The sequence below is a fragment of the Manis pentadactyla genome, chromosome 3 (assembly GCF_030020395.1).
Source record: "Manis pentadactyla isolate mManPen7 chromosome 3, mManPen7.hap1, whole genome shotgun sequence".
In the NCBI taxonomy this organism is placed as follows: Eukaryota; Metazoa; Chordata; class Mammalia; order Pholidota; family Manidae; genus Manis; species Manis pentadactyla.
The window spans coordinates 189,086,927-189,103,253 of NC_080021.1; the positions used below are offsets into that span (position 1 = coordinate 189,086,927).

Genomic DNA, 16,327 nt, shown 5'->3' on the forward strand with positions numbered 1-16,327 from the left:
TTAATGGTGAACTTGAATGGAGAAAATTATACCTTTATTTTCTCATATCATTCCATTATGAACATAGGTAACAAACCACAGTAGATGTAGCAGTATGTGGCTTCATCACCAAAAGAAATTAGATTTTTTCATATCACATTGCAATTGTTGCAGATACCTTAAAATACCATTTATTTGAAATACATTTGATTTGATACAATGGTTATTAGACTCACTATTAATATAATTTTGCTATTTAATGCATCTATAAAGAGGCATATATGGTACTGTATCACAATTTTTCATTCTGATAACTGTATCTTAATACAATTATTTCCTTTGTAATCCTATCTATTTTTATGTATTTTAGAAATTTATTACAAGAAGGGTCTATAGGTTTATCAGAATGCCAAAGGGAACCTTGGCACAAAAAAACTTTAAAGCCACTGTCTTTCAAGGCCTAGGGTTCTGCAAAACATTTTGAGAAATGCTTCTTTAGGATAGATCTAACCAGCTCCATGTCCTAAAACAAGATTAAGATTGATGAGTCAAAAGAATAAGCACTAGTATAGATTTGACAATAGGTAGACCTCTTTCTAAAATTAATAGCAAATTTATGGTACCATGGAAATATATGGGTGTATTTGCTGTGTATACAAACATCCAGTATTCAGTATTTTCATTGCCTTTCATTTAAATGTATTATAACTTATTATTTCCTTGTGTTTCTCTGACTTATTAGGATCTTAATGCACTAGAAGGCACCTCAAGAAATTATACAGCCCCTTCTTCCCATCCAAATATATATGAATGAACTTAATTATGTCTATTTTCTTTTGCCAGGTCCATAAAAAAGGAAAGTAATCATAGCCCAATTCGTCCCAACAACCACTAAGACTTCTTAGTGGCCACTAGAGACATCTTAAGAGCTCTTTCATTACCTGGAACATGGTTCTTTTCCTGAAGACGATCAGGTTTCTGATGGTGTGTCAAATGACAGTGGTCCTTTCCTAAATCCATCTTTCTGCAGAATCTTCCTGTTATTTGGTCTGACTTTCACAAGCAGCCTTTTTAAAAATATCAAAAGCAACTAACAGTTTAAAACACATATACATACACAAGTTCACTTGTCACTTAACTTCCCGCCTAAAAATTTTATCTGGTTGAACCATGGCTGCTGGCCACTTCTACTGTCTTTATCACACTGCGCAGGTGTGAGCAGAGGGTGTGGCTGGTGCTACTATGTCCTCATCCTCTAGCGTCGTTGCTAGGTATACAAGGAGCCCCGCAGCTGTGGCTCAGCATGGCACAGCCTCCAGTACAGCAGTCATTCGGTCCTATCCATCCAAAGGTGCCTGAGTCTGCTGTTCCTTTTTACATTTGGAGATGGCAGAGTGTAGAAAACATTAGGTCTACAATCTAACGTGCTCCATGTCCTAAAACAAGTAACCTTCCCTTTCTGTGACTCTTTCCTCATTTGCAAAGTGGATAAATAATTCCTGACTTGCCCACCTCACAACAGTTCTTGTGAAAGTGAAACAAAATGAATGTAAAAGTTCTGAAGATGTGAAATTAATCTTGTATTGTTTTCCTGCAGGAGGCATTTTTCACCTTAATTTGTTACAAAATAATGTAAAATCTTGCTGTGTATGCTGTTAGATTTAAATAGACACAAACAACAAACACAAACGAGGAATTCAAAAAAATTCAAACCCTTTTCTGCCTACTGCATCATTCACAAGTATCTCAAGGTAACTAATGAAATCCACTGTTACTTATCTAGGGAAGGTCAAAAACCATTCCTTAATGAAAATGTGATCACCTCATGCCACAGAAATTAAGGTGAAACCAAAGGAATCACCCTATTTCCAATCAGTGGCCTCATTTGTGAAGGCAAGGAGACTCAGAGGACCATGGTTGTTCAGCTAAGGAAGGAACACTGAACATTTCCTAATACCAGTTTGAGATATGCAGGGTTAACTGTGTTCTGGAGTCACAGACTGAAGTGAAGAGTTTGAATTCCAGTGTTGCTACATTCTCTAATTCAGTGACCTTAGGCAAGTTAGAAAGCCCAAGGGCCAATTTACTCATCTCCAACATGGGGACAGCATGGACATCTACCTCATGGAGTTACTGGAATGATTAAACCAAGTGATCCACGGAAGACAGTTTATATGTGCCTCATAAATGGAACTTGCTTAATAAGTCTTGGATGCTTTTATTAAGAATAAAAAAATACAGCAACCAGATTTTGGTAAACCAAGCCTTAGTTTTAAATGCACTAAAGAAACTTAGAGAAAATCTGAAAGGAATATTTTATAAAGAGAAAACCTTTAGAATATAGTCTGTGATTCTGTAACATCTTCCTATGTTGACAGATAGTAACAGCACTAGTGGGAGTGAGGATATGATAATATGGGTCACTGTTGAACCACTGTGTTGTATACCTGAAACCAATATAAGATTGTATATCAATGATACTTCAATTAAAAAAGAGAAAAGCTTTAAAATGTGAACAGGTACCCCCTACTTCCCTAGACTCTTTCTTAAGGCATTAGAAGTAGAAAGGCTCCCAAAACCATCTAGTCCCTTCCCTCTATTTCAATGTATAGAGAAACTGAAAGCCAAGAAGAGGATTTACCTACCCCAAATTTTCTTATTTACTGCTGACAGCATAAATATTTTTATGCCTGATCTTACCTGGGTATGAAAATGTATGTGTAGGACAAACATATGAGAGGAGCAAGTCTTTTAAAACATGCTGAAAAGTACTGAGAATTACATCACAAACAGCCAAGTACCCACCACCAAAACTTAATGTGGTTTTTAATTAGATCCTCATGCTCTAGCCTTAAGTTTCTCAGTCTTTCTTGTAAGAAAATTTTTATCTAAAAATTCAGATAACCTCAGAAAGTCCCTATTCAAGGGAGTCCTGTAGGAATGGAAGGCCTAATTTATAGTTTATCTCTTGATAAGTATTGGATTTTCAGATATAGTGTTTCACAAAATCAATACAAATTAAACTTTGAAAATTATAAAAGAGTACTGTTTTATCATTTAAACAGGCGTTTTAATATTTGTCCCTTTGAGATGTTTTATTTTTTGCTGGTGAGGTTGTTTAAGATAACTCAATAAAACAACCTTACAGACTACCTCTGGGGCACCTTACAGAAGACAGAGTACTTCTTAAATAGAATTATCCTTACTCAGAACTTGTAACACTCAGTTCCACAATTCAGCAAACCTTACTGAATACCCACTCTGTACCACGTATTGAGACAGTCAGGCTACAAAGATGGACAGAGGTAGGTCCTGAGTTCTGTGAACTGTAGGCTCATTAAGAGAGATATACTCATCTTTATAAGAAATATTTGAAATAATATTTATTGAAATGTATGAAATAATATTTAGATTCTTAATGCCCTGTTGCAACCTTCCTATGTTAATTCCACCCTTAGCTCATGTTCTCTGTATCTAGGAGCAGAATGTGGAGGGACTATGAGAGGGTGGGGTCTCAAGTAAACAGTAATCAGGGGCAATATTGGGTGGAGGGGGCCAGAGGAGTCTTGGAGCAAAGCAGATTGGAAGTCAGGCAAGGTGTCCCTGGTGTGATAAGGCAGGCCAGAGCAAGAGCTCATATGGGACAGAAGTAGTCACACAGTAAGTCTACAAGCCATAGTTCACTGTCGCTTCTCTCTGTAAAAAACTCTGGAGTCATTACCTGAAGGTGAGATGTTAGGCATTAAAAGTTGGATACTTTTAACAAATGCTGCTTTGTTCTAGAGTTATTTGCATATACACACGAAACCTCCCTACAGGCTACAAATGCTTAGAGAGGGTAGTTACCACTCCTGGTTCACATTTCTATCTCCACTGTATAATGCAGCAGGAGGCTAGGCCCACAGCAGTCCCCATAAATGCCCTCAACTCCTGTATGCAGGGCTGGCTTTGTGGGTATGCAGCCTGTGAAGTACTTCATACACTCAGAGGGGCTGATGAGTCTGTGACTTAATAATACCAATACCATCATCTGTTCCAGAACTCTCTCTACTGTCCTTCACCAGCCCTGTCCTATGTGCCAGACACACAGCAATTAAAAGACAAAAGTCCTTGCCATAACAGAGCCTACAGTCTAATGGGGAGAGATAAACAATAAGCAAATAAAATATGTAATGCATCAGATGGTGATGAGAGCTCTGGGGAAAACTGAGCGGGGATGATAGGATGGGGAAGGAGGGGAGAAGTTGGTAGAGGATACTATTTTAAATAGGGTGGTCAGGGAAGGTTTGACTGGATAGGGTGACTACTTAGCAGAACTGGAGGAGGTGAGTGGCCAGCCAGGCTGATACTGGGGCTGGGGCGCAGGGTGAGATTTCAAGCAGAGTGGCATTGGCAAATGGCCTGACGTGAGGGAATAGTAGGAAGTGGGTTCAGAGAGGTAGCTTGTTGTCCCTTGTAGGGTATTTCTACTCTGGTTGAGGTGAATAGTCACAGGACGGTTTTGAACAGAGGAGTGATATGATGTGACTTATATTTTCAAAGGAATTTTCTCACTACTGTGTGGAGAACAGATCATTGGCAACAGGAGAGGAGGTGGAAGCGTGGAGACCAGTTAGAAGGATCTTGCAATATTCCATGTGAGAGACGATTAAGGCTTTGACTGTGATGTAGTAGTGAAGAAGTGGTTAGATTCTGGAATAACTTGCCAAGTAGATATGGAGTGAGAGATTTAAAAAAGAGTCAAAAGAGTAGGATAAATGCTTGGTTGCAGCAGCTGGAAGGATGGAGTTACCATTAATAGATGAGGAAGACTGGGAGGAGCAGGCTTGCAGCAGATGACTAGGAGTTTAGTTTTGGACATGCTAGTAGATTAGAGAGAAAACAGAAAAGGAGCAGCCAATGAGGCAGAGGGAAACCAGAAAAGTGTAGTGTCCTGGAAGCCAAGCGGAAAAAATGTTCCAAAAAGGAGGGTGTGATCCACTGTGTCAAATTTTGCTAATAGAAGAAGGGTTGACAATTGTCTATTCCCTAACAATTCAATTGAATTAACTATTGACTGTGGAACCTAAAGAGGTTGTACATGGCCAAGGGCACACAGGTGGGACCAGCTACATAACTTGCAGGGTCCAGTGCAAAATGAAAATACAGAGCTCTACCTTCAAAAAGTAAGAATTTCAAGTTGGCTACATCAGAAAATTAAACCCAGCACAGGGCCCTACTTTCACAAATGTTTCACTAGATTCTCGTGGCAGGCTTATAAAGTAACTTATTCTTGTCATCATTTTTCAGATCAAGACAATGGTGCTGAGTAGTGAGTGGGTGATTTAACTAAGATCACAGAGCTAGATTGATAGTTTGAGCCTAGAATGTGGGCCTTCAGCCTCCAAATCTGGCCTTCCTCGTATCCTACTAGACCAAACTAGATATGAGGAAGAGAATTGCTTTCCTGCCTCCTGACCTACCTGGAGCAAGTTTAAGTATTGAGGCCTTGTTCCTGCATTTATGTGGCCCGACGGAACAGGGCAGATGGGGAAGGGAAGGAAACCTATTACAAAAAACTTCTGCCCCAGGGTGAAGAGGAAGTACTGGATACCATTTGGCCAAAACATAATCTGATAAAAGTACCCCAAAGCTAATGTAGTTTTAGGCTATATTGCTATAATTACAGAGCCCCCAAACCAGGGAGGTCAGAATACTACACTTTGGTTTGTCATACCCACCAGGAGTGTTTATGCTGTGAGGACCTTGAGAATGATACTTGAAACATGTACTAAAAGAGAAAAGGGCACGGGCCTCTACCATTTCCTGGCTCTGTAATTTGGGAAAGAATTGCTGAATTCTCTCTGATCCTCAGTTTCTTCCCTGGTGAAATGGAGAAAGATTAATCCTTCACAGGGATTCTGTGAGGATAGACGAGATCAGGAGAGCTTTTTACAAAACGAAAAGCACTTTGCAGATAGATATGCCATAAACTTGGGTGGTGTTAATAGTATTATTAGAGCATTCTAATGATGCACCTGGGCATTTTCCTAGAGTGCATTTGGGTGCAGAAGTCAAGAAAAGGAAGACATTGTATGTTTATTTTTCTTAGCATTCCCTTACTTGCTAAAATACTTTTCTAAGCTTTATAGTTCTTTTCAAAGAGTGGATCAAACTTTATTTTCCTAATTGGGGAAGGAGAATTTCTGGTTTCTCTCTCTCATGGTCTGTGGATGCATGATAAATGAGTTCTGTCTCTGCTAAAACAGACACTGCTGTACACATACAGATAATATGGTCTAGAATTTAGAATGGCTGTAACCTGATGTTCAATCTAGTTTGTTACAAAGTCCCTCCTCTAGCCTCCTCCACCAAAATTGCTTTCTGTGCCTTACAGCATAGACCAATAAGCATCTCTGGATAAACTGTAGTGGCCCTTTATCTGGGGAAGAACAATCCTGCTCATATCTGGAGCTACTACCATATCCTAGCCTTTCATTCCTGAGCTTCTGGAACTAATAATGTACTCTCAGTCTACCTTTTTTCCCCACACCACTTCTTCATTCCTTCACTTTGGAAATCTAGTTTTTCTTCTATATATTGTTCTCTCAGAAGTCACCAGTGATTTCCTAGTGGCCGAGCCCAGTGGTCCCTTCTCAGTTCTCTTTCTGTGGCGTTTGATTCATTTGAGCACTTCTACCCTCCTTGAAACCTGCTTTGTTCCCGGCTTCTCTTGTAGTGTGTTCACCTCTACTTCCCCCTCATCCTCTTCCACAGGCTTCTCTTTCCCTCCTCTAGCTGTGGTAAGTATTTCCCAAGGATGACTCCTTGATTCTTCTCTCTCCATACCCCACCTTTCAGGCAGTTGATCCAATTGTATACCTTTAGCTATTACCTCTGAAACATAGCTTCTAAATAAATATCTGAGTTCTAAGGATCACATTTTCAAGTATCTCTTGGATATCATTCGTTACCTGAATATCCACTGTATCTCAAACATAGCACAGCAAAAAGCAAATACATCTTTCCCCTAAAGCCAGTCTCTTTGTGCTTTATTTCTGCTAGAATAGTAGCACCGTGCTGCTCCTGGTCACCCAGTTCCAAACCTTCAGAACTGTCTTTGATTTGCCTCTGCACTTTGCTTCTCACATCCAGTTGGACACAGTCCTACGAGTTCATTCTTCCCAGTGTCCCACATGCTCATTCTCTCTTTTCCTTTCCCATACCACCTCCCAGAGAGGGAACTCAGCCTCTCACCGGAAGTACTGGAAGAGCTTCCGGGGTGGTTTATCTGCTTCCATCTCCCCTCACCTTGCCCAGACCATCCTGTACAAACCGCCAGCACATCCCCCTGTAGCTGGTTCTGAACTTACCACCGCACCATTTAGAATCCTGTAAAATTCCAGTATTACTGGCAGAATAAAGACTAACTTTCCCAGACTGGCATTTAAAGCCAACTTCCTAATTGTCTTTTCCATTACTTTCCTGAAAATACCCAATGTTCCAATTAAATAGTGCCACTTGCCCTCCCTATTTGGCCTTGACTCTTTCAAACACCCACAGTGCCTTGGTTCATACCTCCTGGCTGTTGAGTGCTCTTGCCTGTCTGCCCATCCAGTGGGTGCCTCCATCACAAAAGCCTTTGATGACGTCAGCCACTCTACAGACACATGCTCCCTGACATTTTACATACGTTATTTCATTTCGTTCTTCCTACTAATATTGTCCCATTTCACTGATAAGGAAAACATTGTTTAAGGAGGTTATGTCCCAAGGTCACATAAGTGTCAAAGTTAGGGCTCAGAACCAATGTTCTGAAGCTGAAGTTCACAAATTCAACTATTCTGTTCTGCTACTTTTTTTCTTTTAACCTAGAAGTGATCTCCCCTTTCTAAGCTATAATCACACTTGATTTGAACTTCTTGTATGGTAAATAATACATAATATTTTTTATTTTATTCACAGGTACACATCTTTTCTACACTATTTATTCAACAAACATTTATTGAACATTTACTTACATCATCCTCCTTGCAAAGGAGAATAAAACATGAATCAAACAGGAGTCCTTTCCCTCAAGGAACTCAAAGTCTAATTGAGAGTGACAGACATTAAGTAAATCTGAATTTAGAATATAAAGAGTGTGATAATTTTAGTATCAATATTTCCAAATGTTCTGAGGATACAAGTGACATTTTTAATTCTGCTATCATAGAAGTGGAAAGATAAATATATTGTGCATTCTATGGCTATAATTCTTTGTTCAGAACTGCCTTGGAATGAACCTGCATTGCTCAATAGTAAAACTGCGAAAATGAAGAGGCTCTATATGTATATAGTAATGTATGTATTTTTTCACTTTATAATAGTATTAAGTTTTTTTCCCCTTTATTAATTTCACAGAAATAATAATAATGTCCAATATGTACTGGACACCTGCTTACCACATCCCAGGCACTGTTCTAAAGGCTTTATATATGTAATAATTCATTTAGTCTATACAACATCCTGTAAGGTAGGTACTATTGATATCCCAGTTTTATAGATGAAAAAACTGAAGCACAGGCATTGACCCTGTGCCCTAAGTCACGTACCTAGGAAGTTGTGGTTTGGACCTGGAAGACCTTTTTCTTAATCACCTTGCTCTCCTACCTCTCAATTTTACTTCTTTCATGTTTAATAAAATAAGGTAGCAATGTATTTCCTTTTCAAACTCCCTTTCTTCTCCTTTCTTCCTTTTTCCCCTCTCCTTCATGTTCTCCCTCTTTCTGAAATTTGTTGACTACTCTGTGCCCAAAACTATGCAAGGTGCTGGGGATACAAAGGTAAATATAAAAACCAGTGTACATAGGAAATTAAGGGAACACAAAGGAAGGACATCTAACCAAGAGCAGAGATGGAGTCAAATAAATATTTCTGGAAAAGATGATCTAGGGCTTAGTTTTAAAGGGTGACTAGGAATTAACTAGTACAGTCCAGCAAGGCTAAGAGGAGCAAACATAGGCTCTGGAATCAGATCAAAGTTCATTCAAATCAGGTTCTGGGTACCCTTGGGCAAGTTACTTAAAATCTTCCAGCCTCAATTACTTCATACAGAGGATGGGCATTATAATACCTACTTTTCATGATTATGATGAAAATTAAGAATGATGACTTATGGAAAGCATCTTTCAGAAGGAACATGGCAAAACACCCAACTTCTGTCACATAACAGACCTTACTGTACTGTTGTTGTGATTGTTCATAATCTCAATAATAATAAGCAAAATAGAACCACTAAATAATAAAGCTAAGCAAGGCATTAGTTATCTTATATTAAGGAAATGGAGACCCAGAGTGAGGCTTGGTGGTAGGCTTAGTGGCCTTTGGAACTGGAATAGAGATCCTTTGAGAGTTCTACTGTTCTCCCTTCACCTGTCTGACACTCCAAACTCTTCTGTCTATAAGTCAATCTACTTCATCCCCTGGCTTAATGAAGCATTTCCCAAACTTTCCAATTGTTTACATTCTATATTCGTAACTTTTGCTATCTTCTTGCAGTAACATCTTCTGTACCTGTAATAGTTTTCTTCAAATAAACTTTTTACTGAAGTATTTAAAATGGAAATGTTATATTAGCATTGTATGTGGAAAACCAACATCACCTGTGAAATCACAGGTTTGTGGCATAACAAATCATATTTAATCTAAGGCACATTAAATACACTAATGAACTATTAAAAGATGTTTCATCTAAAATTATCTGCACTTCCTCAAGTGGAATGCTTGCTGCATCTTGGGAAACACTGGCCTATATAATTAATCAGTGAATTTTTGTTATTTCACAGAACTTCCAAATCATGTCCAAATCTGTCCTCAAACCAAATTGCCCTTTTCAGTGCCTGGTGTATAATTCAGAAGGAACACAGCCAAAGACCCAACTCACTTCCTGGCCTGTCACTGACCCAGTGTTTTGCATGTCAGCTACTCTCAGTGACATCTCTAGTTGAATACTAGCCTCTCTATTATTTTCTGTTTCTTCACCCTTTGGGAGTTTTAGCCACTCTGGCATAGAATATGTACTAGAACCTAACATGACACTTTAGTCCAATTTGTTTGGAAGCTTCAACTCCCTGCTCCCAGCAGATTCTATCCTCTGGACTTAGAGTTTAGAGTTAGTATAACCCAGATCAGTTCCTGCCTGAAAGGGACTACTGCTGATGAATTGCAGCCTTCCAAATGGTGCAGCCCACAGGCCTGCGGAGGGCCTGGCACAAGGTATATGTTCAGTAAGTATTTGTCCCCTGAACCAGCTGAGGGAGATGTGACTCGAGCTAGAACTGCTTGCCACTAGATGAACATAAAGGGCAATTGCACCATTCTCACCTGTCAGCAAAGTCGTGAGCTCTGGCTCTAGCACTTTCCTTTGGAAGCAGCCTGCCTTGCTCCCTAATTCTGACACTCTCTGTTCCCCCTCCCACTAAGTCCTCCTCTGGGTGAGTTAGCACTGGGGATGTTTGCATACTAAACACTTAGCTAATTGATATTCTGTCACAATCTGCTCAACAAATGGTAGGCTTTTTTGTATTTGCGGGTTTTTTTCGTGACACTTTGTATTTTTAGCCAGGTTGGGGAGGGAAGAGAAGGAGTATTTAGCAAGCAGAAAATGTATTGCCAGGTCTTTCTTGCCTTGTATTCTCCTATGCGGCTGTGAGCACCTTTAACAGATGGAGCTCAGGATATGCTCAGATCTGATTTTATCAGCATATATCCTGGGCAAGTTCAATGTGAATATGAAGACTTCCTTTGTGCTTATGTTCTGTATTGTCACCCTTTATTGTTAATACTCTCATCTCTTTTTAAGAAAGCCAGCCTTGCTCAGCCATGACAGACACCTGTGTGGGAGTCACACAGCACAGTCTGATGCTCCACTGGAAGAAAAGAAGGTGGCAGGCCTGGCCCAGCACTTTGGAGTGAACCCTCCCCAGCCCTCTGCCTTAAGCAAGAAGTACATCTTATTGTTACATTTAAGTGTCAGAATGTTTTTGGTAATCAAGAGAGAAATTAAAACAAATCCAGACAGAATAGACATCCTCAAAGACTTCCAGCAACGCCCAGAATTACTCATAATTCCTCTATCTGAAGAGCATTGGACTTCTTGATGAAAACAAAAATAGGGTGTTACATGCTATTATTGATATAGCCTTTATCACTGAAATTGGACACTGCTATTCACTTCTCATGAAACATTAACTAATAGGAGCAACTATCACCCTGAAGAATGTGTGGTGCAGCGGATAGAGCTTGGACTCTTGGATCACAAGATGGATAGGGTATCTGTTTCCACAGAGGTGTTATTAGCTTCTGTTTTTACTCAATTCAGTTTATACAATACTTTGTTCTCATGCAAGGAGGCTGGAGAGAATCTTGTCAGATGGAACTTAAGTAACTTGGTCTATCCAACCAAAACAGACTTTCCTTTCTAGAAAATCACACACCTACCCTGACCTATGGAGAAAACTCCATTTCCATATTCCACTATCAAATACGGCACCCGAATGGATTTAGTCATCTCTCTGAGGAGGAACAAATAGTGAACTTTCACCAATCCAGTCAACTTAATTCCTCTTTAATGGGAATTAAATTAAGATCTCAGTAATACATGATGACAGTTCTGCTTTCTAGTCTTACGTAGACATTGTCTTTAGCTCTAAATCCCAGTTATCTCCGACAAAGGAGGTGAACAATTGATCAAGTAATGGAGGTGCCATGTTGTAGGGAGTAGGAGTGGAAAAATAGATTGATGACAAGGTGATGGAGTAAGTAAGTAATCGGCTTGAGACCTTCCATTAAATCAGACAGGGGTGCTGGGCTTTATTTTCGAAATTACTTGCAAGCTGATAATTGTCTATTACAGTAACCTGGGATACAGTGGACACTAAATTTCATAGAATTTCATAGCTGGAAAAACTCTTTAATGTCATCTAGTCAAATTTCCCAAGAAATGCCTAAAAGCCCTCTAGACTCAATTTACTAGAAAATGTTTTTGATTTTAAACATTTTGTTAAAAGAAAACCCAGCAGAGATTGTTTTAGTTCTGATTATTATTTCATGACCCAGGGGAAGTACTTCATTTTTATGGGTCTTTGCTCAAAATGTGACTTTGGGCAAGTCACTTTACCTCTCTTCTAATATTAGTTTTCTTATCTATAAAAACAACCGCAGCTCTGTCTTACCTTCCCGTCAGAGTGGATAACAGGCTAAAGAAGATGATAGGAGTGGAAATGTCTTGGTAACCATAAAGTATGGGGTACTTTTTAAAACATAAAAAATGTTGCTATTAGTTCCTACATTCCCTCGCCAGCAACACCCCCATGCTGTGTCAGAGTAGCAATGTTTCATCCCTCTCCATCCTTCTAAGAGATTTCTCCCCTTGCCCATAATTCTCTTCATAGAGTTACCCACCAATGGACCCCTACAAGAGCATTCTCCAAGGGGTCCTGTGTTCTTTCACAAAAAAACAAGGAATGGGTCTGTGTGGGTCATGGCCTCTGCTGCGAGAACGGCCAGCGTACAGTGAGGCTTTTTCAGTGGGAACAGCTGCAGGCCTTTTGCTTTTCCCCACATCCTCAGCTACCAGGGCCACTTGTCCATAGGCCTCTGTCAGCGTGGCCTCAGGAGCATGGATGGCAGCAGAAAACCACACAGAAGATGCTCACAGTTTTCGTTTTTGGCCCCAGCAGAGCCTCACAATGGCACAGACTGTTGTTCATTCTCACAGGCATTTAATAAGTGTTTGTTGAGTCAGGTCCTGTGCTCCCACTGGGGATGAGAGATGAGTCAGAGGTGCCGCCTGCCCTTGGGACCTCACAGTTTAGTGGGAGAAACAGACTCACGCACGTCACACACAGGATGTGTTATGACCAGAGCCTGCGTGTTTGGGCACAGCCGATGGACCATTTAAGTCTGTCAGAGGGCTCAGGGCAGGCTCCTTAGAGGGGACGAGATTTAAATGAAAGCTTAACAAGGGTGGAGAAACTCCCCAGGGGAAAATGGGGGCAGGGAGACACATCAGACAGAGGGAGCTGCAAGTGCACCGGCACAGGGATGTGAGCAGGCTTCTTGGTTCTGGGTCGCAGGGAGGCTGGAGCGTGTGCTGCACATCAGAGAACGGAAATATCCAAACCAGAAAGGCAGCTGGGGCTTGCCAAGCAGGCCTTTATGGTGTCATGCGGAGCCACTGAAGGGTTTCAGGGAGGAGAGTGTCATGGTCAGGTCAGGTTCTTAGAGCATTTAAGTGGCAGTGTGGGAGATGGGTGAGAAGAGAGAGAGAAGATAAATTAACTCAGGGCACAGATTCTAGAGAGATTTAGAAGGTAGAATTGATAGCTCTTATTATGAGAAATTCTAAGAGCTTCTTGCACAGGAAATTAAAAGAGAAAGAAGGCAGACTGAAAATTCAGTGAGGGCCAGCAGGTAAGATTGTTACAAGATATCTTGCATCAAGTAAATCAGATGTTGACTTCTAGCTCTTGACTGCCTGGCCAAGATGGCCTATGTAATGTTTGTGGACAGGAGTTCAAAGGCTTTCTTTCTTTTTTTTTTCTGTCAAAGGCTTTTTTTTTTTTAGTGTTGAATACTTCTATTTTATTCACTTAAAGAAACAGGTAAAAATATGTAATTATAACTTAAATCTGAAACAAATACTATTAAAACTACATGCACAGTATTCATTTTGCTGCAAACAGTATTTTCTGTTCATAGAAGCGGCAATCAAAGAAGACTACAAGGAGGCCTTCTTTCTTTCTTGGAAAAGCATCAAACAGGATGGGGGTAAAACTGCAATATTTCCAAAATATCTCGCCTGTCCTTAGTCCATCTCCATTACCAATAGGTTTACAAGGGGTGGAGAGAAGCTGTTCTCTCCTTAGTCCATTTCCATATCAACAGGTGTTTACAAGGGGGGAGAGGTGAGTGAGGGCCAAAGGCTTTTTTTACAAATTATTTTTACAGCTACAGGCGTGGATTCAGCAGATCTGGCCGGCTGGGCTAGTGTTCCCTTCCTTCATCATTCCTGACCCATGTCTTAGTCCCAAAGCTAACTGCTTTATTAAGGAGGATTTCGTACCCAGATAGAAAAAGGCCACATTTTGATTTAGGATTGAGAAATGCTGTGCTAGGATCATACTAAGTCCACATGGCTCCATTCATTATCACTAACACTGCGTAACTCATAATGCTCTGCTGCCTCTCACCTATAATTACAGACCAAACCTGGGTGGGGGGGATTCCCAGAGGAACTGATATTTGAGCTGGGTCTTGAAGGAAAGCAGAGGAAAAATAAGTATGCTAAAATGATATCCTACCTGGTATGGTCCTTTTTTAGAAGTAGGCCTAGAATGCTCTACAGCCAAACTATCCAATAGAACTTTCTGCAGTAATGGAAATGTTTTGTACTATCCAATATGGTAGCCACTAGGCCCATGTGGCAACTGAACACTTGAAATCTGGCTATGTGTCTGAGGAACTGAGTTTCTAATTCAATTTTTATTCATTTAAATTTAAATAGCCACCTGTAGCTAGTGACTACTATGTTGGACAGCACAGCTCTGGAGCCCACTTAGCATGCCCAGATTCTGTTTCACATGCTCATTTTTTGCTTCATTCTCCTTCTAATGCTCACCTGTTTCTGTTCTCCTCTGCTTTGTCACTCCAGTTTGATGTACTAACTGGTTACCTTCCATCTTCCATCTTTGGTTCTATTTCCTAGTTACTGATTTACCATCTCTCTCTCATCATAGCAGAACCCTGGATCTTCCATCTGACTCATGCCTTAATACCTCCCCAACCTGTGCCAGTGTGTAGGCCTAGATGAAGCAGCTTTAGGGAATCCTGTCCTGCCACGTTGAGCTCTTCACTAGGCCTTATTCAGTTCCTTCCTTCTTTTCCTCAGTTTCGTTTCTAGGTCGCTTTAAACAGCCAGTTATAACCTGGGATACTCTTTGATATTTTCCCTCTCTAATAATTGGAGTTAGAGGATGGAACAGTTGGGATGGAGGTATGTATTGCGGGGTGGGGAGGAAGTGTTGTAACTGTTTAAACACGTATTTTGATTTGAGGTCTCTGGTAGTAAGTGAAGGGCTCCATTTGAGGCCTTTTATGTCAGGCATGTTTAACTTCATTTATATAAACATAGCAATGTTGAAAGATTGATTACATGTGTGGACAGAAAGGGTAGATTCAGGATATAAAAAAGGATCTTGAGGCCAAAGGATTGGACCAAATTTAACATGATGAAATGTAATAATGACAAATCTCAGCTCCTGTATTTGAGTCTAAATGGCTAATTGCCTAAGCACCAATATATTGTCTAGAAGACTTGGTGGTTTTGGCTGATTATGAATCAGTGATAGATAAAAAGGTAATATACTCTTGGAAAGAATTAATAGAATCATATCCAACAGGAGAGTTCTTATCCAAAAGAGATCTGCTTATTTCACACTGATAAGACCACACCTGGATCACTGTTTCAGGTTCTGAGAGCCTCACTTTTTTTTTTTTAAAGGGAGGGACATTGACAAACTGTATGACCACAGTGGTAAACAGATAACCCGGTAAACTCGTAACCTGTCATATAAGGACCTGGGACCAGGGTCACTGTCTTCAGTATCTGAGGGAAAGTCACAGAACAGAGAGCAGACATGTTCTAAGTGGCTCCAGAGGGCACAGCAGAAACAAATGAGTGAAAATTTGAGATTTCAGCTCAGTATGAGGAAAATGTTTCCAATTGTCAGAATTGTGAATTTTGCTGCTTTAATCTGCAGAAGCAGTTTGTTAGAGACCCTGGAGGAATGATGTTAAACATGACCCAAAGCCAGTCTGCTCAAATATTGTCTCCACAGTGATGGATAGCTAATTCAAAACGTGTAGGCCCTATTCTTGATGATTACTGACCCTGTTTAGCTTACGGGTCCTATATTAAGTGTTAGACTCTTCTTATTCTAGGTCAGCATTCTAATTAAATAACCTTGGCTTCTTACATGTGGGAAACAGGTTTCAGGCACAGAACCTCTAGCACCGAGCAGAATGGCAACATAATTTTAGCTCCTGAGCAAAATGGCTCTCACAATAGCGTCAGTACAGTGTGCACATTAACATTTGAATATGCTGTATAATAAGCGTGATAATTACTCTGAGAAGAATACTTGAAGAACAAAATAAGCTGTGATCGCTAGAGAAGAAAGGCTAACAATTTATGACATGGCTCCTGCTTGATATTCAAAAGGACATGACAATTCTCATCACGGGTGAAAAGGTAGTTACTGTGATTATAAAATGTAATGATAATGGTAGAAAATGATAAGAATTTAATTGGAAATAAGTTTGAGGT

The 16,327-nt window shown here is 40.1% G+C and overlaps 1 protein-coding gene across 4 annotated transcripts in view; it reads right to left on the bottom strand.

The window, feature by feature from the left end:
• Positions 1-16,327, bottom strand: part of HEMGN (hemogen) — a 51,300-nt gene that overhangs the window by 8,277 nt on the left and 26,696 nt on the right. For all 4 annotated transcript variants that reach the window (XM_057498876.1, XM_057498875.1, XM_036888307.2 and 1 more), the window contains exon 2: positions 921-1,046. In XM_057498876.1, the coding sequence (XP_057354859.1) occupies positions 921-929 (9 nt within the window). In that variant the 5' untranslated portion in view covers positions 930-1,046. The remainder of the gene's footprint in view (positions 1-920; positions 1,047-16,327) is intronic.